Below are 27,308 nucleotides of genomic sequence, written 5' to 3' on the forward strand. Positions count from 1 at the left end.
AACCACTCCGGTCCCCCAGCGCCAGGAATAGCACCTGCCACATAGAAAGTATTCCTGTGTCTTGAAGAATAAATAAGGCTCCTCTCCACGCCCACCTCTTGGTTGGTTTCTGTTTCTTTGCAAGAATATCCTCATTCTGGAGGGATGGAAATCTCTTAGCCAAAGGCCTCTTTGGAAACATGTTCCTAGTGAAGCATAATTCAGGCAGAGACATATGGATGGAATTTATCTTTAGCTCCCCAGGGTTTTAAAATTTGTTTAAAAAATTTTTAAGCATTTGAAAGTTAACATTTTGCTGAATCCAAGTGCTATGAATAACTTCCTCCCCGAGCTTTGTTTTGCATAATCATGAACCCAGCTTCATACACACCACCCAAGCAACACAGACTCCTGACACCAGTTTCTGGGCAGTGAGACTAGCAAAGCCAGCCCTCCTAGCCACCTCGGAGCATGCATTTGCCTCGTTAACAAACATCCACGGTAGGCTCCCATTTTCAACTTGCTGCAATTTCTTTGGAACAAGGAGAGAAAGCCAGGCCCGGGACAAGCTGTGGCTAGATTGAGCCTGGCTACGAATTCATTGATGTCTCAGTAAATCTTGAATTGCAAGATGCTCCGGAATGTGGTCCCTGGTTTCTCAAATCACTTATTTCACTGCTGGCTGTTGGTTACCCACCCCTCCCTCCATACACACACACACACACTCACACATGCACATACACACATTCACACATGCACACACACATGCACATATACACATTCACACACACATGCAGACACTCACACATGCACATATACACATGCACACACACACGTACACGCACGCGCACACACACACATGCCCTTCCAGTGCCCTGCCTTGTTTTGATTAAAGAGATTGTTTCCTTTCAAGGGTGGGTTTTTAGCACCAGGCATCAGTTTTGTAGAATAGTGGAAATACTAAGAGTAGCTAGTATTTACGGAAGAGTTCCAGTGTAGGACGCTGCATACGACAGTGACCACTGTCCCTACGCTATCTTACTTAATGTGGATAAGCCTGTGAATTAAGAAAGAATGTCCCACAGGAAGCAAACTTACAGATACCAGGGGCGAAAGCAGGTGGGAAGGGGTAAACCGGAAGTTCGGGGTTATTTTCTGTAACCTGGTCCTCCTCCTCCTCGGTACGGTAAGCATCTTGTTGCTAACAACCATATTTCCTCCGCCTGGGCTGTAGGAAGCTCAGCACTGAACGTGCAGGCCACCACCAGCAAAGGTCCAGGGCTACGCCTGTGCCTTCATGTTACATTTAACTCAGGTTTTAGTTCCCTTTTGTGTTTTTCCTCTACTTTGGCTCATTCTACTGCAATTTTTTTTTCTTGTACTAGTCTATGTATTTTATCAGCCTTCCCAAATCTTCTGGTGGGGAGAGGTGGCTCACAAAGTGTATATAAATAAAATACCCAAGCTACTCCACAGTTCCTTAAGGTCTGCCACTTCTAATTTTTTTATTTTTTAATTATCATTTTTGAAGTATAGTCAGTTTACAATGTGTCAATTTCTGGTGTACAGCATCATGTTTCAGTCATACATATACATACATATATTCCTTTTCATATTCTTTTTCATGACAGGTTACTACAAGATATTGAATATAGCTCCCTGTGCTGTACAGTAAAAATTTGTTGTTTATCTATTTATTTATAGTAGTTAATATCTGCAAGTCTCAAATGCCTAATTTATCCCTTCCCACTCCCTTTCCCCCCCAGTAACTATAAGTTTGTTCTCTATGTCTGAGTCTGTTTCTGTTTTGTAAATAAGTTCATTTGTGTCTTTTTTTTTTTTTGTATTTCACGTGTAAGTGCAGGATGGCTCTAAAATCACGTCCCGACCTGTCAGATCTCAGAGCCGATCTACAGCTCCTCCTTCCCTTCCCGTTTTCCAGGCAAAAGGCACCAGGAGGGATCGGCGAGGCGGGGCTGGCGGTCGACGCCACGACTTACCCTCTCACCGTCTAGGAGCAAGTGAGCGCGGAAGACCACGGCATCATTTACGGGCACCTCCTCGTTCCTGTATAGGATCTGAAAGACCCGGCTGTGCACGGTGCTCTCGTGGATGCAGGCTGAGTGCAGGCTGCCGCCGTCTGCAAAACAAGGACCAGCAGGAGCCCGTGAACTCCCGGGCTGCCCTGGACCTGGCAGCCTGCTTGGGGGTCAGCCCAGCTCAGGGAAAGCAGTGGCCCCGAAGTGCATCCCAATTTCCAAAGCTCAAAACCCACAGGTGAATGAGATTCCATCATGTAAGATTTATGTTCAGTGAATTGCGCTGGCCCCTCAGAAAGAACCGTGTTCAATCCTTTCTAAATCATAGGATCATGGCTAAGTCACTTCATATGCAGAGGGCGTCGCTCCTTGGCTGAAAATTAGTACCTGCTAATTCTTCACCTGCTCACACCTTCCCCTCCCTGTGCAAAGCCTTCCATCACCCCACCCCCACCCCCCGCCTCCTGGAAATAATGAGAAAAGCACAGAGGTAAAGACAGAAATTGGTCTTTCTTCTACAAGGACGTCCGAGTGCCCACAGAACCTCTCTCTACTGAACAGTGTTTTCTGCATATCATACAGGAGACAAAGGACACTCTGTCTTGAGTTTTAGGTAAACGTGCTTGTTCTAATTATATCAGAGATCCAAGTTTTTCAGCAACTTGTTCAGCTCCACGTTTTCCAATACATTCTCAATGTACCCTAATCCCCTAAACATTGTCCTAAAGTTGAGTTGAACTTGGAAGATGCATCTACCCACTGAGGTTGAGACCTTCCTGCATCCGCTGACCAGGGTTACTGTGGAGAGTTAATGGGCAGATTCCTCCAAATCACTTAACACACAAATTGTATAGCTGGAAAAAATATAGAAATATTCTAAAATAAATAATGCTAATATTTATATAATATAAGGCAAGGATTTCCTATTCATAATAATGGCCAACGATGTGGTATTCCACAACTTCCTAAGTGCTTTTCTAATGTGTTTCTTTCCTTAATCGTCCTAGAAAATTGCTAGGGTAAGTTTTACCGCAGATGAAGAGACCAAAGCTAAAAGGAGAGGAGGCAGGTGTCATGATCACTGCTATGTGACTGCTATGTGACGAGGCATTGTGTGGCTTCACCCTCACATCCACCTAACTAACAACTGGAAAGGACGTCTCAGGTGAATAACTGAAATGCACCCATTTCCTAGCAAGAGGCAGGAAACTACAAAGCCCTTCCGAAAACCTGAAATAGCACGATTGCCAAGGGAGCTGAGAAAATAAGAAAAATCGGCCTTACCAGCAAAGGGAAGCTGCTTAAGTGCCTGGTGCACTGTCCCCAGACGGCTCACACAGTCCCTTGGACACAGGGACAGAGGGTCGCTGTCACCTTCCGATGCACAGTGACACCTCAACACCACCTGCCTGGCGGCTTCAGAGCAAGGGAAAAGAAGTGCAAAATCCCAGGTGGTTTCCAACGCTGCTCAGATGTGCCTGCTCTAATTTGCACTTCATCATGAAGGAAATAAAATGACTGGCCGGATGCAGCCCTGTTTAGATCTGTTGGCTTCAAATTGATGTGGCTTTTAAGCAGAAGTGATCCTTGTGTGCAAATGCCTTCCTATTCTATTTGCTGCACCAGCCCTTTCTCTGTCACTGTCAAGGCCTTGGTTGATAAATAACCCAGACTGACGACGTGGCAGAGGATGGATGGGGTAAATACTCTGAAGGTTAGAGCAACACTGAGCCATCTAGTACCTGGAGGGACAGCCAGCCAAACAGTTCCATCACTTGTCTTCTTGGGCAAATGACATCATGCCTTGTAACAGCAGTTTTCCACATGAAAAAAAAAACGGGTATGACCACACTGACTCCCTGGGATCAGGGGAGACATGAAAATAAAATAAATCAAGATCTGAAGACCAGGCACGTACTAGGCATGCAAAATGCAGTAGGATGACTTTTGAATTGTGTTTAGAAAAAGGTCTTAGCACTTTCTGTTGAGTACATTTCTGCGGGCCACCTATCGACGGGAGATTGAGCTCCTCTGACTTTGAGCGGATTGACAACCTACATCACGGGACTCAACAGTATTTGCAGAAGGTCATCACAACCCAAGGTGCCCCATGAAGCCCAGGATGAGGCATTTCTGATGCCCTAGGGGACCTTCTGTGGTATTTCCTCATCACTATTAAGTAGGACATAAAAGAACTGTGCCTTCTGCAAAGGAAGGTTCACTGAACAGGAGACACCCTCCTGGCCTGAGGGCATCACTGGGACGGCACCTGGCTGCTTTGTCCCCACTGGGATTCTCCCTTCTTCAACACAGTAGTCCATGCTTGGACACCTTCCTCATCAACCTGGGTCCCTCTTCCTGGCACCCAGAAGGAAATGTTCCTTTCTCCTCCTTGGCCAGGCCACCTCCTGAACTTTCTATGACTGGCTCTCTGCTCATTCTGCAGAGCCGTCCTTGGCCGACAGAGGGCGCACATTCACATCGTGTGCACCCTCACCCTCCTCTCTGCACCAGGTGCTGGGCACCCAGGGGTGAGGGCAGTACCCACTCTCTCCATCCTTAAGGATCTTGTTCATACTTTGAAAAGTTACCCTTTCCAGGGTGTGGGGGTAAAAAGCAACTCTTCTCTTTGGACCGTTTTTACTCATTGCGTGTTGACCAGGTTTTTACCTGGTCCAATGGGACCCAAGTGGTCCAATGGGAAGGTGCAGATCAGAGTCTTCCCCAACATCTGTATATATCAGGGTTTTGTATATATCAGGGTTGACACCGTGCGTAAGTATCATCTGAAAGGAGAGTCAGAACTTTGAGGGAAAACAAGACGAATGGAAAGAAGGTGGGAGCAGCCCGAGAAGGGACAGGAAGGAAGAGGGGGGAAGAGGAGGAGAGAAAAGAGAACAGGGCTGAGGAGGGAGAGGAGTCTTCAATGGCTCCCACTGTCCAAAGAGTTCATTTCAAACAGTTTAATCTGGAATTTCAGGCCGGAGAGCAAGAGGAAAGAAACTTTGAGGTTCTGCTGTTTCTTTTCCCCAAAAATGTGTGAGGTCAGTACTTTGCATATTGATGCATCTCTCAGTGTTTACAATTCAAGCAATGACCTTCCCTCTGCTGAGACTCTCCTCCAGCCCCAGAGGACTCTGAGCACAGATCACGAAGCACAGGTGGTATTCATGCGACATGGACCCCCTGCCTCACAGCCCACGCCAGAGCACCTTCATGAGCTATGGATTGCACCCACTCCCATTCCAAGAACACAGCCTTGGCTCTGTCTGCACACAGGAGCTCCCCAGAGGATCAGGTTTGTGCTAAGCAGTCAACACTCTGGGGGGCCCCTCCAACCCGCCAGGCCTGAGGACAGCTGGGCAAAGTCTGGGCTATTTGAAAATGAAGATGCTAAGAAGCTATCCCAGGATTTCTTCAAACTCAGGCCACATTCACATGAGAGAACCTTCCAAAACATTAGAGTTCATGGAAGTGGAAAAAACCAAGTTAGATTACGAGCAACCCAACGTCCGGACCTTGGATATTTTTAGGAACAGGACCTCGTTTAATAAAGCAAAGACGTATGTTCTAGAACTTGCCCCACCACTTTTTCACTGTATGGCCTTGGGCAGGACGGTAAATTGGGCTTAAATGAGACAAGAATCATGCCCTGCTTATGTTACATAAATGTGAGGCTCCGATGAGATGAGGACTAAAGAAGTATGGGTTCAATGTGAAATTCTCAAAACTCAAGCAGATTTCCTGGTAGGATGAAAATGATAAGGATGATGACTCTTTACACTAGATAATTTTCTGGCCATTTCGAGGAATAGGAAGGACAGAAAGTCACCTTGAAGCCAAGCTTTATTGTTGTTTCTAACCATTTCAAAGAAGAGGAAGAAGAAAAAGCCCCCTGAAGCTCAGTTTTCACAGAGCAGGACCACAATGATGTCCAGGATCATATGAGCAGTGTCTGACTGGAAAGACCAGCGAATGCTCACTGCCAGGGTAGAGAGGCATGAAGTGACCTTCTGTGATTCCACCAAGGCTGCTACCTTCCCCAGAGACCTTTTCCCAGGAGTTCAAGTGGAACAGTCTGCTTCGAGAGAGCAGGAAATCCTGGGATCCCAGGGACGAAGGTCTCGGTGACTTCTGGAGTTTGGAAGTTGGGGAGACTGTTAGACTGTGACAGACTTTTTCTTGATGCAGGAGGTATTAACATACCATGTGGATCAGGCATGAAAAACTTGTTCCTGGAAAGAGAAGCACCTTGAGGAAAGCTGGAGTCCAAGATGATGACTGGACGTTCCCCACGACCAAAGGGTTTACAGGTAGAAGGCAGATATGGTGTCACCGTGAGCTGATAAGTTCTGTGGACCCATCTAACCTGGCGCAAAGGCTGTGCTTTGAAGAGCCACATCTGGGTATGTGAGTTCCACCTGAAGAGAAACAACCTGGGTTTCTGAGGCTGGTGCCCCCGAGGCCCCCGTGCGGATGCCTGCAGAAGCAAGTTCACCATGGAGAGGGCATCTGTGTGGCCACGAGAAGCCCCCAGAGCAAGGACTGATCAGACCCAGCTTTCTCCTAGCCTGGCATTCAGAAAAAAAACCCCGTTCCACTGTGGAATCCCAGAACTTCCTGGAAAGTATGAGGTGGGGGAAGCAGGTTGGCATTTCTGTCCACAGGGCATTTAGGGACACAAGCCCTTTTGTGGACCATCTGAAGAGATGTCAATATACTTGCACCTTCCACTTCCGAAGCATGTCAGATTGATGACACATCCATAAAGAGCTGCATTTTAGTTGTCGGGTGATTGCCATCTGAAAGGATGTCACATGTCTTTCTTACTTTCTACCGAAGTACCCATCCATGCATGGAATATTGACTACTTTAATGCACATAAACATGAGTGTATGTCTTATTCACAATCCCAAATTAATATGTTTCTGTGGTTTCTGCTATAACATATATTAATTAATTCATTAAGTTCTTATTAATCACCTACTATGCATCAGGTCATAGGCAAAAAGCTGGGGCCCAGTCCTCTGCAATCACAGGGCTCCTGGGGGGCTGTGTCTGTCTGCAATGTCTGTCCGTGGAGTAAGGACGAGGAGTCCCTCAGTCTTTCATCTCCACAGACGTCTCCTGGTCTGAGCGAATTTCTCATCTCTCCAGATACATCGCATTATTTGCAACATCTTACATAGGCCACTTTGACAACTTTAATTGAGGTGGCAGATTATGGACCACACACTGCACAAAATTGCCTACATGTCGTTATTTATAACGATGATTTGAAAAAGCCACTTCTCTGTAAGATGTCATACACACAGAACTCTTCTGCTCACTTCAGATTGCTCTACAGAAGTGAGCCTGGGATCGGGTGGCCTGAGTTACAGGCACTTTACGTCCTTTATCTCACTTGACCATGGGCATGAGAGTCTTTGTCTTACTCGTGAGGGGACTCAGGGTTGGGCGGTTGACATCCTCAGCAGCAAGGGCCGTAGATGGGAGAACAGTGGCTCCAAAGCATGGGTTTACTTGCATTCCTTCACGTCTCAGTGTGTTTATTATTTAACTAAAGGACCACACAGGCGTAATGCCAGTCAGAACACTAGACACAACGCCAGTCACTGGTGATGGTACAACAATGATAAGGAACAGTCTGCCACGTTCAGTGCAACACTCCCCAACTTGTTCTCTCCTCACAGCACCCGTGCTTTTGCCATCACCTCTATTTTGCAGAAAAAGAGCTGAAGTCATAGAACGATGGGACAGCTGGCTTTTTATATTACACTCCTCAAGTATGCCCGGAATCAATCAATCAATCATTAACGAGTGCAGGGATGAGGAGGGGTGACTTCTGGAAGGTTCCCTCCGTTGGCGGTACTCCTTGACTTACTCCACAAGAAAACTTGATCTGCACAGCTGATACCGTGGGCTGCCAGAGATTCACGTTTGCAGAAGGAGGTCAACCAAACAAAAAAACGCAGGAAAAAAATACCATTTAAATTCCTGAAAATGAACCAGGGCTGCTGATGTAACTCAGCAGTAAGCATTCGGCCATCAACACTGATGGGCTCAATTACTTAATTGTAAGCCACTGGGCCCTGCCTGTTAGAGTGAGCCCGGGAAGGTCAGCACTTGATAACACTTTATTAGCCAATAATGTGCATTGCTATATAATCTCAAAAGTAAAAGGCCGGCGTGTCGCCTTTAACGTGCTCCAGTCCACCTGCTGGGCATCCTTCGGGTCAGTCCTAAGCGCTGCCCAGTCTCGGGTGTTCTCATCTGTATGCCGATGACAGAGTCCAGTGCCCGGTCTTGTACCTCACGCTTTTGTAAGGACAATGGATAGACTGGAGTGAAAAGACATGGATTCGCTCTGGGCTCCGCCATCCATACACCATGCACCTGTGAACAGAGGAACTTACCTGGTCTGAACTTCCGTTTCCTTATCTGTGACCTGGGGACGGGAGTTCAAGGGTTGGGAGGGTTGGACGGGGTGACCTGGGAAGGTACCAGGCACAGAGGCTAACGTGTAGCAGGCGCTCAGAGAAGCTGCAGCGAACGCGCTTCTGGGTGGGCGGGCGTGCGTAGCTGATGTGACTCTTCAACACATCCACAACCGAACCCTAGCAGCTACCAGCAGAACCCTCAGGGGAGGCGGAAGGGAACCCTCAATTGTTTCTTTTTTTTAATGGACCTACTGAGGCTCAAACCTGGGACTTCATGCATGCTAAGCACGCGCTTTTCCACTGAGCTTCGCCCTGCCCACCCTTAACTGTTTCTTGATGTCGGGAAGACGGCGGGCTTGGGCCAGGGCTGTGGGCACTGCCTGGAAAGATGGAGAATCCAGACTCTCCCTGCCAGGGAGTCACTGGGTGAGCCTCTGACTCTGCCGGCCTTGGTTCTTTCACGTCCCCAAATGGCAGTAATGACAATATGACAACAGAGTAGTAAGCGGACTCCGTAGCCCCCACCCCGCCTGCTGACGACAGGTAGCCAAGCTCATGGTTCCCTTTCACCTCGCTGCCTCCCCTGGACGGCACCTCCCGAACCTCCCACCTCTGTGCGTTCCACGACTTCATATGCCACTGATAAGATGAAGACTCTCAGATGTCTGGCTGTGGCTCCACCTCCTGAGTGGACAAGGTCCCTCACCCTCGTGACATTACTCCTCTGACATCAAAACGCACCGTGCACTTGTATATCCAACAGAGGACCTCCGGATGCATTTCCCACACATGCTCCTCCCCCGTCTCCTAACCACAAGCAGGAAAGAATTCGCAGGCCACCTTTGATTCCCCTTTCACCCTCACCCTCTCTTCAAATTCCCCCCAAATACTAGGGTTTACATTTAAAACCCAGCTCTGATTAATCTAATCCTTTCGGCATCACTTCTTAATTTTCTCCCCATACAGAATATGGAAAACTTTACTTTGACTTCTCCTGTTACTGCTCTGTAATCTATTAATATAAAATATCAACCAGTCTCCATCACTCCCCCACTGTCGCTCTTAGAATAGAACTGAACTTATTTGCTGCAGTTTAATTGGCCCTAAACGACCAGGTGGGAAGCTGCAGTCCAGGTGAGGGCTTAGCACAGAGCCAGTTCTTTTCGTGGTGTCCAGGTCGGCAAATATTTATAAAACGCATGACTGACCAAGGCTCCAAGTGACCGGATCACAGAGAATTGGCAGCAGTGTTGAATAAGCATTTGTGGAAGTGAACTGAGTCTTGGCTCAGGCAGCTAGCTCCCCGAGGCTGTTCCCTGCTACGTCCTCACGATGACCCTGGAGCCACAGCTATCCCGTTCCCTTGCAAACGGGACTAGGTCTGCCTGAAACACACAACGTGGGGTTTTCTGAGAAAGGTAGAACCCAGGCTGCCCCTTCTAATCCTGAAACCCATTCTGTTAAGAAGTCATTGGGAGCCCCAGCAAACGGGAGGCAAAGAGCCCTGTTTATGTGATTCAGACTTTCCTGAACCATCTGTCTCAACCATATGCTTCCCCAGGAAAACTAAGTACAGCCACAACTGCAGCTAATCAGATACCTGCAGGCCCTGCCCCACGGCTGTCCTGGTGTGTTCCAAGGAGCACAGGGCTCTTCTCCAGCCCACGGTGACCTTGGCCTTAGTGGGAGACCACAGCACGCAGGGGACAGTTGTGATTTGCTATGAAAATGTCAGGAAGTCCCCAGAGGCACAGCGACGAGGTCAGACCAGGTGGTCGCTCTGCCTTTCTCTTCCAACAAGGATGGAGGATCCCTCCAGAAGGCCAGCTCCACTACCAGGGCTGAGCTAAGACTGTCCAGTCCAGAAGGAGATCAGCACCCCCAGGCCCCAACTCTCGAAGGGCTGAACCCAGCACTGTCCCCTCCCCAAGCCATGAACGAGCGGTGCTCGCCCCAGTTAGGGGCATTCTCACCTGGTCTCTCCTCCCATGCCTCACCTTTCATCTATCAGGACCGCTCCCTCCATCCATTAGGCCATGCATTTAGGCCGGGCCTGGAGTCAGGAGAGGGGGCGGGATATTCCACATGGTTAGCACAGGTACCAACCAATCAGAATGCACGCAGGCACAGTGATGTGCTGTGTCCTGCAGGCACATATCCTTTATTCATGGACCAGAGGGAATGTGAAGGTCTGGGAGAGGGGCCAGGCTAGCTGGCCAGTGGAGGGGCGGCTTAGAGATGTGAGTGCAGTGGCAAATGTGACAAGTGTTCATGCCAGATGCACTGGCTGAACATCGCCCCTGGTTAAAATGAACACGGCATGTCCCTGCCATGCGCGGGTCAGCCCAGCCTCCCTGCTGAGACCCGTCCCTGCAGTGAGAGCTGTCTCCAGATTCCCATGTTTTCGCCTCACTCATTCTCCCTCTAAACTCCAGCGTCAGCCCAGAGGAAGCTGCGAGCCTGTCCCCCAGGGCATGGGTGGCCTTGCAGGTGTATCTCCCCCTCCCTCCACCAGCTCCTTTTCCTCCTGCCGTACATCTGCTCCAAGTGCCACAGACACACAGGCCGTCTGTGCACAGACTTGGGAATCATCCCAGGGCCAGCTCTCCTCCCTCCAACTCAAACCACCTCCACCACGAGATACCCCCAGGCTCTCTAAGTTGCTCAGCATACCTTAGAGTCCTGGACTGCGATGGGTCAGCCTGACTCAGACCTGGCACTGGCTGAACCTAGCAACTGACCTTCAACTTCACACACAACAAACGCAGTACAGAGGGTGTCTCCCGCACACCCTGACTGAACTCTGGGATACTTGTTGATCCGAACTCCGCGGCTCCAGCCTACAAACTGGACCAGATCTGGCACAGCTGGCGTGGATGGTAACCACCCATCACCCACTACTGTGGTGCTGACACTTGCAGGAGCGGAAGCCTCAGGGACTGAGGTGGGATCTGAGCACTTCCCATCTTCCTGGCCTACTTCAAACACTCGCCCTTTCAGCAAGCTGTCTCTGACCATCCCAGCTTGGAGAGAAGGTCCTCGTCTGGATCCTACACGTTTACTCCTCAACCCTCTCCTCCAGGACACAGCCATCTTTGGCTGTACCCCCTCAACACACTAACACCCCATCCATCAAAAATATAGGATTCCAGGCACCAGAGACACAAGACAGTCCCTGCTCTTGAAGAAGGCCTGTTAATCATTCTCTTCCCGCGAATAAACATTACCATTTCCTCCACCGTTTCACCTTTTGAATCTGGTACTTATGACCGAGTTCAGTCAATTATAGAAATATGCAGGATGGCGGGAGGAGTGTCAGAGGATGGTTTAGGCCTCTGGGACGCAGGGTGGTGCTAAGAGGCTTGGGTTAGTGTCTCGATTTTTCCCCATGACAACGACATGATGTCCCTTTGCTTCCTGTAAAATGGAGCCATCATCTTTAATCGCAGTATTGTCATGTCAGTATTAGATCCTGGAAACAAATGCCTGTGGTTCACTAAGACGAACACTATAGTTCAGCCTTCTAATTACTTTCTTAATTATTTGGAAGTGGGTATAGATTGACAGCAACTTTTACCACGCTGAATACAAGTCTGTTTCTGATTGGACCTGGTTATGTATTGCTCATTTCAGAGGTCCTAGCATAAAGCTTGCTTAAAGTCAGTAATCTATAAATAGTTTTGAATATTCTTTTCCCTATGACATTTTCCCCACTAAGCTTTCTTCTTCTCATTCATCAAGACCCCCCTGGCTCGGTCCCTTCTTCAGACATTGTCCCAGTGCCCCAGGCAGAGGTGACTGCTCCAGCCTGTTCCCAGAGCAGTTTGCACCAACTTACTTAGAACACTTGCCACACAGAGTTACAGTTCTGTGCGACCGGCCTCCGAGCCTGCAGAGTACATCCCTCAGCAGTGCCTTCCTGGCTTCTAGCAGGACTCTGGCATCAAAGGCACACGATTAATATTTTTTAATGAATCGATAGCCTCATCCTTATCTCAGAATCCTGTGTCTCCTCACAAATGTCACCGCTTCCTGGAGATGTTCCCTTTTAGTGTAGTTACTACGTTATTACAAGCAGCCCAGGCCCTGAAACCACATCTGCATTTGAGTTCAGGCTTTCCATTCATTTATGATTTTTTTAATATTTTTTTCACTTATTCTTTCAAAAACAAATTGTACTGAAATATAATATACAGTACAGACTCCATTCTAGGTTACTTAGCACAAGATAGTGGGTGTAAGTCCTCGAGCGATGCTTGTTTCTCATCTATTTTATATACAGTAGTCGGTCTCCACTAATCCCAGACTCCTCCCCTGCCCCTCCCCTGCCCCTCCCCTCCGGTAAGCACTAAGTCTCTGCGCCTGTGAGCCTGTTTCTGTTTTGCTATATGCCTTTCTTTGTATTATTGTTTAGATTACATACGTAAGTGATATCATACAGTATTTGTCCTTCTCTGTCTAATTTTACATAATCTCTAGGTCCAGGCATATTACTGCAAATGGCAGAATTTCATTCTTTTTGGTGGCTAAGTAGTATTCCATTGTGTGTGTGTGTATGTGTGTGTGTGTGTGTGTTTGTGTACACACATCTATATATATGCATCTATACAGATCACATCTTCTTTATCCATTTGCCTGTTGATGGACATTCGGGTTGCTTCCATGTCTTGGCTATTGTAAATACTGCTGCTGTGAACATTGCGGTGTATGTATCTCTTCAAATTAGTGTTTTTGTTTTTTCTCGATATACACCCCCTTGCAAATTACTTATGTTTTTTGGGCCTAATAGTCTTCATATTAAACTAATCATGAGAGCCTCTTCCTCTAAAGGTCATTGTGGAAGTTAGACAAGACTATGACGGGTGTCATTACTTTTATTAAAAACACGTACCTGCTCTCACCTCATCCTTCCGTGCTCACACCTGTGTTGTGTATAGTCCATCTTCTGTTTATTTATCTTGGAATCACTGTATCCCCACCCACGTGCCCCCTCTCATGGTTTTGTAAGCTACCTGAAGCCTTAGACAACAGGATGGTCTCTTCCCTGGGACCTAGGTAAGTGCTCTCAATAAACTAGATGTTTAACAGGAGTTTGGCAAAGTACGAGGTGGGGTGTTAGCCTGGCTATCCCCAAAGGAAGACTGAGTCCTCATTAAGGAAGGCAGCTTTTCTTTTTTCATCTGAGCCTCTATCCTAAGTCTGAGAATCCACACATCAATATGGGGACTAATAGCCAAAAGAAAAGCATGTAGTCCTACAAAACCATTTCACAGATAGGAACTGGGAGTCTCAAGAAGATGAAGAATCCAGCCCAAGGGCAGAACACGCAGTGGAATCCAGAATCCTACCTCCAAGTCCAGGCCCCTCCTTGATGCTCACCAGGGCACTGAAGGACTGTTTCCAAGGATGTTTCAATGCCTTTGTGTCTGAGCAAATTCTATAAAGAGCATCTGAAAGTCACAGCAGCGCCTGCCTGGGTGTTGGCCAAGGCTTAGCCAGTTGGCTCCAAAATCAATGCACGCCCAGACCTACGTCCTCAGAATCAATTATTGCAGCTTTAGATTCAATCACCAGATGGCCTGTTTTCTCAGGCTCATTTTCCTTCATGCCTCCACCTTGGTGCAGAGGTGATTGTGCAAATTTGCTGATGTGAACCATGGCCGCTATCCCCCAGCCGGTGTCACTGGGCTCAGGGAGGGGGCACAGCTGATGATGTCCTCCTGGACATCCCGGCAGAATCAGCCCCTCTCAGTGCTGGGCACTACATCCCTCATGAGCACACAGCATCTGCTGGCTATTTAGGTACATGTCTGTATGTGGTCCCTGGGGTTCGCTCAAGCTGTAACTCATCTCAGCAGCCAGAGGACTGGGCGCTGGACCCGAGAAAAAGTAAACTTTTCACGACTGGAGAGTTTCAATTATTTTTGCTTCCTTATTTTACATCTTTAACTTCTCCTAAACTAGATCTTCCCCTAGTGAAGCCCACTTGCTCTCATTAAAATACAATACACACCAAAGCCAAAAGTCTCACCTTTCTGGGCACCACTCTCTCCCTCCTTGCCTTAGCGGTGACACTCACTCAAAGAATGTCCCTACTGGCTATCGCCACTTCTCATCATTTTATTCACTCTTCGACCCCCCAAAATCTGGTTTCTGGCCCCTTATGACCACCCAAAGAGCTCCTATCAAGGTGATTAGTGCTCTACATGTCACTAAGATTTCTAGGAAACTTTTAGGGCACACTGTGCTTGAATCCTCAGAAGCATTCCGCCACGCTGGCCAATCCTTCCTCCTTGAAACATCCTCTTCCCTCAGCCTCTGTGAAGTCAAGCTCCACTCCTTTCCTCTTGACGCTCTGGTAGATTCTGTCTGCCTCCTCCTCAGGGGCACCTCTCTGACAGTTAGCAGGCCTGCACCCCCCTGCCCCAGTGTCACCCCCCATCTCCCTGACGGAGGTTCGTCTGACTTCGTAGTGTCTATTACTATTGGAGACATATTGTCTGTCTTCTATTCCACCCAGAAGGTGAGCCCTAGGAGAGCAATGAAGTTGCCTGTTTCATGCATTCCCCAAGTTCTGCCATGAAACAGAAGACGGCACAAGAGCCAGTCAATGAAATGTACGTGTCTTACCCAGACTTTTCCTCTAGGTTCAAGACCTCTACGTTCAGCTGCCTACCTGAGATCTTCTGTTGGGATTTTCAGAGACACCACCTACTTTACATGTTGAAAACCAAATTCTCCACAGCACCACTAGAGAGAGAGAGAGAAAAGCGAAGATTCTGGTTTCTTTCCCAGCATTCCTTATTTTAGTAAATGGTTCTATGTTCCAGCCTATCGTGTAAACCAGAAATCTGAGCGTCTCCTTCTCCCTTGCCTTCCGAGTGTGGTCCCTCACCCAGTGCTCATTTCTCTCCATCTCAGCCACTGACGCACCTGCCCCAGCTTGCCTGGCCTCTCCTCTGGGCACCTCCATGGCCTTCCTTCTGCTCCACCTGCCTCTGGTTCTGTCTCTCCACAATCTTGCCAAAGGAGAGTCTTCAATATGCAAATAGGATCAGTCTGCTTCCCTGCTCAAAATCCTTCGGTATCTTTCCATGCCTCTTAAGATAAAGGAAAAAATCCCTTTTTTTCCTCCTGCTAGAGTCCTTGAAGCCAGTTTGCCCCTTTTCATCTTCGTCTTGCTCGGGGCTCCCTCGTTTACTGTTTTACAACCACAGGGGCCTGCCGTCCCCCCGAGTCACCACATCACCTTTGCCCTAGGTATTCCTTCTGCCTGGAGTGGTGCTCCCCTTCCCTGTAGACCACGCTGACTTCTGCTCATCCACCCCTTTCCCCAGAAAATGTTCTCGCATCTCCCTAACACCATCGAGCCCGTGGTCACAGGCTGTCGTGACACCATGCATCTCTCTGGGTGTTGTGACATTAGTTGGTGTGAAAGAAGCTGGTTGATGGGAGTCATCCCCTACGTTAGACTATGTCTTCTGTGAAAGATGGGTTCTTTTTTGCTCAGGTATCTGCTTGATAGATCTTTGGTGAATGTGAAATTGAAAAATATACATTTTTTGGTTTGAAGAAATATATATCAAGACTTTAACCTATTGATTTTTTAATATTTTTTAAAGAAATCATTTCGTTCTCATTTGATCAGGACCCAAAAAAAATCATAAAAGTACAGAGAAGTCACATGACCCACTTGATGGAACAATAATCAGACTGTGACCATGATTCAAAAACACCCAACCTCTTGACGCTGCTGATGTATAAACTCTCTGAGATTGTTCACTCCTTTGAGATGGAAATAGAGGTACTTTTCTCCAAAGATCGTTATGAGGATTTATAAAATAGGATTTACAAAATACCTAACACCGTGCCTGGTCTATTCTGTTGTAAAATCAACAGAGATTTATTAGTGCCACTGCTACCAGTCCATGAAAATGCAGGTCATTCATTGGCACCTATTTCAGAAAGTTGAGGCAAAGTACATTTACTTCAATGAAGATAAACAAGAACGTTCATTTTCAGGAGACTTGACTCTTATCGTGCTTTAAACTTTAACAATATCGACCAGAACGGCTCTAAACCAAAGCCATCAATCCTGGAGAACGTGGGCTCAGGCGAGGCTTTCAAAGAGGATTTAGGTGAGAGGGAAGTGTCTTTCAGTGAGGTCTGGGAGTGACGTGCAATTCTCACCATTCATCTCCTCATCCTTTCATCCACCCATCCACCCATCCACCCACTGACTCAGCACATCGGCACTGAGCGACAAAGGTGTGACCGCAGTGCCCGAGCTGTGGCCGTGAGGAAGAGTTTCCATCCTCACAGGACTTACACTGGACTCAGGGGAAACACTCACTTACAGTGTCATAAATGCTACAAGAATAGATACTGAAGGAAGTACGGCACACGACTTGGATGGAGGATCGCGTGAGCTTGCAAAGATGAAAACAGGCATCTGACAGGTCATTAAAGTTGAAGTTTGACAAAGGCCACAACAGATCCTGCAAACCAGTGTGAAAAGCTAGACTTACAAGCAGAGCCCACATGGGGAGTGGGTGAGAACCACGGCTCTGAGCTTCTCCGTTAGGTTAGAGGAGTCCCGTGGCATCAGGTGCAGAAGGAAGAAAGGAGCTGGAGAGGCCATATGCACGGATGTTTCGAGAAAGCTGTTGCTATGAAGTCCGTCTCTATTTACATCACCTCCAGTGGAGGAGAGAAAAGCGGTGTTGCTTCCTCTCAGCCCAGCACGGAGCGCCTCCCCAAACAGCCTGATACAGACCCTCCTGGCTGGGGACCAGAGGACCAGTGCGTGTTTCCCTCCTCAGTAAGTCAAGGCCATCCCCTGCAGCAGGACAGAGGCTAACGCACTGGGATAAGCTCTTAGACATTCAGAATTTGTTGAGGCAAAGGAGACATTATTTATGGACCGGGTGTAAGTTCCGTAGGGATGAGCGTTGACCTGGTGCCACTTTAAGGCCAGTCAAATGGGACCACGTGGTGTGACAAGAAGACCTCAACAGGGAAAGTATGGAAGAGAAATAAGTCTGGTTACAAGACGGAGACCGAGCGCAGGCTGAGCCAGCAGGGAGGTGGTGCAGAGGTGCTGACGTGGGACCCTGGGGGTGCAACCCATTAGCAGAAAGGCAGAGAATATACACCAACAAGTTAGCCATGGTTTCTTTGGGACAGGTGGGGTCTTGCCTTTGGATGGTGGTCAGAAATGTCTGTGGCCTAATTTGTCATATGCTCAAAGTGGCTTTAGTCATAGATCTCTGATGTACTCCCACTCATAAAAGGGTGAAATCTTTGGAATGACAGAGCTGTGTCACCTATGCAGAAAATTACTGAGATGGCCACTCAGTGCTGCCTCCTCTGTTACTCTCCCTCCTGTCAGCAGCCCTCGTGCAGTCTGGGGGAAGCAAACCAGGGTTGTTCATTCATCCATTAAATGCATGGCTTTTTTCTTCCATTCATGTTATTTTTTTTAATTGAAGCATAGTTGATTTACAATGTTGTGTTAATTTCTGGTGTACAGCATAGTGATTCATATATATGCATTATTTTTTCATTATAGGCCATTATAAGGTATTAAATATAGTTCCCTGTGCTATACAGTATAAACTTGCTGTTTATCTATTTTACATATAGTAGTTAGTGTCTGCAAATCTCGAACTCCCATTTTATCTCTTCCCACTGTTTTCCCCACTGGTAACATAATTTTGTTCTCTATGTCTGTGAGTCTGTTTCCATTCTGTAGATAAGTTCATTTGTGTCTTTTAATATTCCATGTATACATGATATCATATGGTATTTTTCTTTCTCTTTCTGGCTTACTTCACTTAGAAGGACAATCTCCAGGTCCATCCATGTTGCTGCAAATGGCATTATTGCACTCTTTCTTATGGCTGAGTAGTATTCCATTGTATAAATATACCACAACTTCTTTATCCAGTCATCTGTCAGTACACATTTAGGTTGCTTCCACATCTTGGCTATTGTAAATAGTGCTGCTATGAATATTGAGGTGCATGTGTCTATTCGAATTAGAGAGTTTTCCCCAGATATACGCCCAGGAGTAGGATTGCTAAATCACTCGTTTTTAAAGTAAGGTGTACTCTGAACCATCAGACTATCTATTCTAGTCTTCAAAGAGGTTGGCTTTAAAATTAAGAGGAAGTTAAGGGAATTCTTATTTATCAAACATCTGTATTCATGGGAAAGCTGTTCCAAGGGCCAGAAAGTTCAAACTGTCTCCAACAAGAAAGGACACTTCCTAACCCAGCAGTAGCTCCAGCTTCAGGTGTGACTTGATTCACTGGCAGGGGGATGGAACCCGAAACTTGAGGCCCTCTCTCTCTCCCTTTCTCCAGCTGCCTTTGACTGTTCTTCACACGACAGGACCATGGATACAGCAGTTTCAGAACTCTCATCCTAACATCCCAGTAACCAGGAGACTAGAGAGTGAGGACTGGTGCCTCCTTCTGAGGTCCCTCTGAGGTCTTGGCCCAGGACCTAGGGATATGTTGATTGCCCTCAGCCAATCAGAGCCAGGCCTGGAGTTGGAAATCAATATGCCACAGAGCTGAACACATGAAAGACACACACGTCTGAAGGAGAACTGGGTTAATGTTGGTAGAAAAATCCGAATCCAGAAAGTCAGCTTCCTCGAGAGTGCCGTGTGCGAGGCTGGGAACTTCCTGCTGTTTGATCCATTTAGCTGAACAACAAAAAAAAAAACGAGGCCTCTTCTTCCCCCAGGGAAATTAAACCTCAGGAATTTTAAATGGATTTCCCACTATTTAAACTGCATACGGAAGGCCTTTCTCAGAATGGAACAAAAACAATTATGTAAGGTAAAAATGTTCATTAAGTTTCAAGTTCCTGAATTGTAATAGCCACTTTTCCATGGACTAGTGACCTCGGTCCATTCGTTTAATGGCTCTGGGTCTGCAAGGTTTCCAGTTAATCTTTCAAGTCCCTTTTGGTCCTAAAACTGTGATGTATTTTGCATTTAAATCTCCTTTTTCTTGTTCCTATTTCAATGACTTCAAGGCAATGATATTGAGAGTCTTTTCTCAATGAAAATTAACTACCAGAAAGGAGATTTCAGATCCTAATAGTTCTTCACAACTCCTGATTCGATTCCAAAATCCTACCATGGCTGGTTCATCCCTTTGGTTAGAAATCCTGTGCCCAGACTCCTCAAATGCACAAGCCCAAGGAAGGCTGACACCAAAAGCAGCGAAGGTCCCAGGGGGTGGGCTTCTCAGACTGCGCCCCTAGGGTGGGAACTGTCTCGTCCGAGAGGAAGGGCCCTGGTCTAGGAACCTGGCACGCAGGTTCCCACGGGGGTTTTGACATTGATTCTTTGTGTCTACAATTTTCAAAGAGACAATGTCTCCTTATCTACAGAACATGGGTGCTGACCCTGATGGCTACCAGGCACTGGGTACTGGGTCATCTATGCTAAGGATGGAGAGGAGTCATAACAGCCCAGTCCCTTCCTTCCAGGTGCAGGGACCAAGGGAGGGGTCAGGTGGCTTTTCCGTAAATACACGCACGCAGCGATGACTGCAAAAAGGCACAAAGGCACCAGCACGTGGCCAAGCTGGGGGACACTTCCTGGGGGAAATCGACTTCAGGAAAGTACTGAAGCAGGAGTAGGAGCAAGGAGGCAAAGGGGAGGGAAGACAAAGGAGGTACGTAAATGTCCCACCTTCTAGGTGCCTGCGTGTTAGTGGCGATACTAATGCACACGGTAAGAAGCAGCAGGAATCATAAGGAATGTTCGGATAAAATATTGTGGGAAGATTATAAGAAGCAAGGTGATTCTTAAGTGAAAAGATGAAAAGTTTTGTGTAAGTAGGAGGAAGAAGCTGAGCTAGAGACAGTTCTGATCTGGCAATACTAGGGCATAAACGAGAAAAAAGGAGCAGGTTGAGCGTATCTGGTAGGTATCACAGGACAAACAAAGGTAGCCACTTCCTGAGGGAAACAAGAAGTCATCCAGGCTGAGCCAGGGCATGTGTCAGGGGAAACTTGAAGAGTTTTATGTCAAATGCCTTGAAGAGAAAGCTTAGACATGTTCGGCGACGGGATGCTTTCTACTCCATATCAGAAACTTCTCTGTAACGTTCGGCACTGTGGCCTGGGACGTGCTCTCTCAGATTCAATCCTGCCCTCGTCCTTGCTTGTTCTCTCAGTTCTCCGGCTGTTCCTCCTCAGGCATCTTCAGGATGCTTTTCATCCGCTCACCCCAGATGTCCACATGGCCCCAGCAGTCCTTGGCTGCCTTCTCTTCAAAACGCACAGAACCTCCACGTGTAAACCTCTGCCCAGCGCTGGCTTTCATCTCTGGGTATTTGCTGCTGATTCTGCACAGATGAACCTGAGCTCAGATCTTCCCTGGAACCAGCTGTGACCTCCATGTGGCTGGGCCATGTGTGCATCTTGTCACACTGAATCATTTTAAGGCAGTGGCGACCCATCTCCCCCTGCCCCAATCCCCTCAACTCAATCCTATATGCAAAGCTAATGAGTAAAACATGCAAGCGTGATTTTATTAGTGTAATGTAGCTTGTGTATTTCAAGTGTGTAACGTTTGCTAAAGAAAACCCATGAAACCATGAGGCCAGGATTCACATGCAAGGTTGAAATCAGGAGCCACAAAGCCATAGATACACTTTTTTTTTCTCCCTGATTGCTTAAGACTCAATACATTGAGCATTTCCAGGAACCATTGTTTGCATTTGCGTGACAAACACTTGATTACTCCTGTCCCCATCCCACGCTGTTTTGGTTCTGTTTCATTTTAATCCCCCCATGATCACTATTTGCCTTGATACTATTCAAGAATTCTAAAACTGACCCAATAAGTAAAGCTCAGGATCGAGTTTAGTTTCTAAGCTCCATCTCTAATTATATCTAACAAATGCTCCTCCTCATGCATACTGAAGTGAAATGTGAAGCACGGGGAGCCGGGAGTGAGTGCTGAAATCACAGGTAACCAGACCACGATGACCCGGCACGCCATCGGCTCTCGTGTCATTGCACGACTCTGTGCTGAGCGGTGGGGCAGCCGGACCTGCATCCGGACCCCGCACGTGGGTGCTGCAGAGGGGGTGCCTGTGTGTACGGTGTCACGTGATCAGATCTGTGCGCGGCGGGTTAAAGGTGGCTGGACCTGCTACGTCAGTCCCACAATGGCAGACAGTTGAAATAAGGACAGATAGGGGGTGAGGAGGAAGAGAGCAACTGACATTTCATTACTATAACCAAGTTGTCAAGGCGACCCTGGGAGAGAGGCTCTGCGCCTGTGGGAGCCGAGGCACCGGGCACCTGCCTCACTGCTTCAGAGAGGTGGCGCGAGGACGGGAACCCAGACAGACTGCAGGAGTTGTCTTGTGCTCGTCTGTAGACCTTCCATGTGTAAACATTCATGAAAATAACAACATAAACATTTCCTTCATTGCACCTTTTTGAAGAGATTAAAAATACTTAAACAGTAAAATTGGAAAGACACAGGCAGGACCCTAAGAGCACATCCACAGAACCCTGGCTGGGCAGCCCCCGAGGGTCAGACTTTGCCAAGACTCTGACAACAGCAGTGGGGGGGACTGAGGAGGGCGGAGGCTTGAAGGGAAGGGGGCCGGGTGAGAGGCTGAGCCCAGGAAGAGAGACTGTGAGCCTGAACCAGAGCGACGTCCCTGGGCATGGAAGGGACCCGAAAGACCTTAGGAGGAGGAGAACGTCCCAACTGTTACGGCTGGAAGTTTTTAGGGATGTGGATGGCGTTCAAGGAGCAGTTCTGGTCCATCTTGCTGGACCAACTGGGCAGCAGGACCGTTTATTAACATAGCTGATTTATTCCTTCCAGTCATGCTCACCGCAAGTTCTGTGCTCAGCACCGCGGGTGGAGGAGGGAACACACCAGGCCGGCCAGACCCAGGAGCCACACGCACTGGGTTAGAATCCTGGCTCCATGATCACTACCTGGGGGCCTTGAGCAAGTCTGTGAACTTTCCATGCCCAAATGTCCTCTCCTACAAAAAGGGACCTTTTCATGTAACTTATCACTTAGGGAAGGTGTGACAATGAAGTACATTCATACACGTAAAAACCTAAAATATTTGAAATAGTCTCTTTCCTGGCACACAGAAAACATGCAGTGATGATTTACTGGTACTCGCATTATTCCTAAATTTTAGAGGAGACACAGACAATAAATAAGTATGTAATAAAAGTAGTTGTCTACAGAAGAAGGAAGTAGAATAAGAAATTGAGTGACAATAGGAAATCTATTTTTAAAACACTAGGCAAGAAGCTTCTCTGAGGAGGTGACATTTAAGCAGAGGCCTGACCCGAATTCACTGAAGGAGCAAGAGAGGAACTGCCAACTTCCAGGAGGTGGGAGCCGCAAGTTCAGAAGCTCTGAGTTGGGAATAAGCTTGGTGCATCCAAGGAAGAGTGAAAAAATAAAAATAAAAAATAAAAAAGGAGGAGGAGAGTGATAGGGGAGATGGAAAAAAATGCATTTAAGGTCAAGGAACAGGTCATAGCAGGTGCCACCCAGGACCTGCTAAGGACTTTGTATTTTGTTTCAAGGTCTACAAGAAGCAATGTGATGTTTTAGTTAAGACCCAGGCTGCCTGGATGGGATCCTGACCCCACCTCTTCCCAGGTGTGCACACAAGTATCTTCATCTATAAAGTGAGGGTAATAATAACCCCTACCCTACAGAGACGTGAGAAGCGAGAAAATTCAATATATGCAAAGAACTTAGAACAGTGCCTGGTGCACAGTCAGTCTTCTATGTCATCATCGTCATCATCATCATTAGAAGATGCTGAGTAGGGGCCCAACATAATCCAAACTATCTGTAAGAAACACGACCCTGCTTCTGTGTGAAGGTGATGCAGGTTCGCCTTGGGCAGTGATTGCGACTCAAGTGAATTGAGTCCTGAGGATGGTGGAGAGATCACTGCATTGGACATGGACTGAAAAACCTGACTTCCGGATGGCTCTGGGCATCTAGATTTCCAAGTTTCCCTGAGAAAATGTGTGTACTGGGTCAAGCTAAGTCAAGCATTTAAAAAATCACTGCCTACTTCAAGTGGATGCATTATTAGGGAAAAAACTATGGAATAAAGGGGAAGAAAACTCTCATGCTTTTCCTTTAAGAACAGTCTGAGTAAAAGCCATACTCTTCAGAGATCATGTGTTCCTCACAGCCTCTCCTTGGGTTCTTCCCAATCAGCTCACAAGACAAAACGGGGAATCCTGTGTCTGCAGCTGTCCGAGAACACTACAGATATGAAAAGGTCAAGACAGGTACTTTCTGTTAATTTTCTTGCATGAGCAATTTTAACCGAAAACCATCCTCTTATGTTGAGCTATCATTGGAAAGAAAGGGTCATTTGACAGGTGTGTGGAAAGCCAATTTGTGGGAAAGCCTGACCCAGCAACCCCGCTCTCCAGGGCAACCCTACTCTGCTTTAAAATGGATCTTATTCAAATCATTTTGCACCTGTTGGGGAATTTTGCTTTGAGTGAAGCTTCAAGTAATATTTTCCTAATTTTTTTTTATTGGGCACACATTTACAGCACAATGAATCAAAGGCACTCCAGCAAAGGCAAGAGAGCCTTTGATTCCTGATCTTTTAGGAAATAAAAATGACTAAAAGTATAATGGAACATGAGCTGGGAGCTTTATATCTATTAATAGATTTAATGTTGCCGTTTCCCCAACTTCAGTTCCTTACATAAAACTATCATGACTTTCACTGTACCCTCAAAGCACGTCTACTAGCATTACCTAGCATTTCTCTCTTTGTTTTGTTTTAAAATGTATTTGAAAGGGAAATGTGATGCCCTTCTCTTAAATAAAAACTAACCCAGAGTTACTTTCCATATATAGATATGGAAGATATTGGTGAAAAGAAATCAACATTATTAAAGTTTAGCCAAGAACTCTTGACAGCAAGAGAGGTTGATCTTTGCCTGCTCTGTTTGCTAAAATGAAAGATTAGTAAAAGTCAAGGATAAAGACTTTTTAGCCTAAAACACATTTTTCCCTTGAATTAAACAGACGTCTTGAAAAAACATTGAAGAAGAAGAAATTTTCCCATGGGAATTAATATTCAGGAGCATTATCTCACAGGTCCCCTGACTCCATCTTGATTACTCCCAGGAGCACCAAGGGAAGTAGGGAAAGGCTCTTCTTTCCAAGAGGCAATCCTAGAATAAAGGCTGCTGTTCTCCGCGTTCCTGTTTCCACACGTCATATGACATGGCCACATAAATACATCCTACAAATGAGATGTCGGAACAGCTGCACGCAGCCCCCGGGAGGACCTTCAAAAGGAAGAGGTTGCGTATCTTCTTACTCCGTTTTTCCTCCTCCCTCTGGCCTGTGGTTCAGAAGTCAGCCTGGACCCTAAGGTGACCTTGAAGGTGGAAGCTGAAAGAATAGAAAGACAGCAGCAACTTGGGTCCCTGATGGGGACCACATAGGACCACCATGCAATGTGGTCAGCTCACCTTGGACTTTAATGTGAGTGAAAAGTCACCTTTTACCTGGTTAAAGCCCCTACAGGTCTTGTCTCTGTTACAATCCTATACAAGTATTAACCAATATTGGTGCTCACAACGTGTTGTGGGAAATGCGATTTAAGTCTTTAAGTGTGCTGATCCTTATCCTACAGATAAGAGGCCTGAAGTGCAGTGAGATCAAGTCCCAAAGGCACAAGACCCATACAAGACTGAGCCAAGATGTGAGTCCAGCTGTCTCTGCCTTTGTAGCCCCTGCCCCCAACCATCCTGTCTCTGGCAGGCAGTCCAGTTCATTCCACGGTCATGATCAAAGTTGGTTCTTAAACAAAACAGAGAAATTGAAATTTTCACTTTTTATTATTCAAATGAACCAGCATATCAACCAGTCGGGTAGTCCTGGGCTCTACTTCACACACAGGACATCCTTTTTCCACACTGCGTACAGTGTGTCCCATCAGCTGAGACTTGTTTAAGGCCGTGGCCACCACTGGCAGGATGCCTGGGGTCTACAAGTTGCCCAAGGGCCTAGAAATGATGAACATTTTTTTAAAAATGGCATCCAAATTTGAAGATAAAACTGCAAAGTCAAAATTGATAAATGTTTAATAATGTTATTCTTTTGAAGTTCCTCAAAATAATATGACACAATCACATTTAGTCTTCAGAGAAATTTCATTCCACTTGCAAAGACTTTATAGGTAATTTCTTTTTTTCACTTTGCAACATTTCCTAAGTATGAGGAAAACCACCACTCTCAAGCATGAAGAGTTATTTGGCACTAATTCATTTCAAAAACCCCATTTCCACAGGATGGGAAATTATACATTTTTATGTATTTCCTAGGAAGTCGGGTGGGGTCACTAAGGATGAGAGTGCTTGGGACATGATGGGGGTTTCTGAGATGGCTCTTGGACCCAGTATGCGGAGGGCAGGACCTCTGTCCTGGTAAAACAGCAGGAATTGTACCCTCAAAATGTTCCTCCTCCCTCTGTTCCAGGGGTTCTGATACCTGTGCCTCCTACTGTGCGCTCCCTTGGATTAAAAAAAATCCATATGTAAATGGAGGTGTAGACTCCCTCACTGTACATGTGAGACACTGGACAGAACAGATTTTATCATCCTCACAGTGAAAAGAGAGTTTATGCCCCAGTCAGAATGCATCTCCAGGAGAGTCTGGACCAAACAGAAGCAGGCTTTCTGCAGTTCAGTGGTCACTATTTCTATCAGCCTCAGCTAGCTCAGAAGGAAATACTTGTTTTCACTGCATGATTACACTGTTTGCCATTGTCACAGATAAAAATGCATCTGTGAGCAGATGAGGCATAAAGACCCTCCTGTCGTACGGGAGGGACCTGTCTCTCACGTGAAGGTGCTAAGACTTCAGAATCTCTGCTTGTAACTGGAAGTCACTGTGGGGAGAAGACTAAATCAGCCAATTACCCATCATTAGCGTCAGCTTACTAGCGGCAGTCACAGGATTCCAGGGTCTCCCAGAGCGGAATGGACCTCGTGCGTCCCCATGTGAATTTCCTCTTCAGTCTCTTCTCCACGTATCCCCTAGTCTCACTCTTAAGGGTCTGACTTAGGAGGCGGGGGAGGAAGAATTAAGGAACTGTTTGCAAGTCCCTAGGGGCTCCTGTGAGGACAGGTCCTTGGACCACATTGCGAGAAACTCTGCTGAGGTTTGAGAAGGACCTCATCCCGGACACCTTCACCACGGGTACCCCAAATACCACACACCAGGCTGCATTCTCAGGCTCTCAGTGATGACGCAGCCAAATCAGGAAGATGTTATCTTGCTTCTTTTGGATACTTTGGTTTTTTGTTTCTAAATAATAATCAGGGATTTTTTTTTCTTTTTAACAAGAGTTTAATGACTATTGAGAACTCGAAACAGCTTCCTTTCCCACTGAAATGCTTCCTCCCCTCAAAAAGCAACCTGTTTTGCTGAGCATTCAAAAACTCGTTATTTTTTTTTAATGGCATGCAATTCAGCCTCCCTCTTCCTTTCATTCTTTGGTCCAAGCTCTGCCCTCTGGTCTTGCATTCACTAATTCAATAAATACACCTGTTATGCTGATTGCACCCCAGGTACTCCAGCAGGCAACAGGGGGCCAGAAGGGAATAAAGCAACATGGTACCAGCACTTTGAGGTAGAAATGTAATCCTCAGCTTCCACACTGAGGATTAATATTATCCAAAATAATAATAACAACAACCACCAAAATAATAATAATAAAGCCTCTTCAGTTTAAAAAAATTAGAATGACTGCATATACCCATACTCTCATACAAAGTTCTT

At 46.7% G+C, this 27,308-nt stretch overlaps 1 protein-coding gene across 10 annotated transcripts in view; it reads right to left on the minus strand.

Annotated features, from left to right (window-relative positions):
* FAM135B (family with sequence similarity 135 member B) overlaps nt 1-27,308 on the minus strand; it is a 228,955-nt gene that overhangs the window by 78,339 nt on the left and 123,308 nt on the right. For all 10 annotated transcript variants that reach the window (XR_012064254.1, XM_072949761.1, XM_006211158.4 and 7 more), the window contains one exon: nt 1,980-2,119. Coding sequence is in view for 9 of the 10 variants with exons in the window: in XM_072949761.1 (XP_072805862.1) it covers nt 1,980-2,119 (140 nt within the window). In the remaining variant the exon portion in view is untranslated. The remainder of the gene's footprint in view (nt 1-1,979; nt 2,120-27,308) is intronic.

Source organism: Vicugna pacos, chromosome 25 (assembly GCF_048564905.1).
Source record: "Vicugna pacos chromosome 25, VicPac4, whole genome shotgun sequence".
In the NCBI taxonomy this organism is placed as follows: Eukaryota; Metazoa; Chordata; class Mammalia; order Artiodactyla; family Camelidae; genus Vicugna; species Vicugna pacos.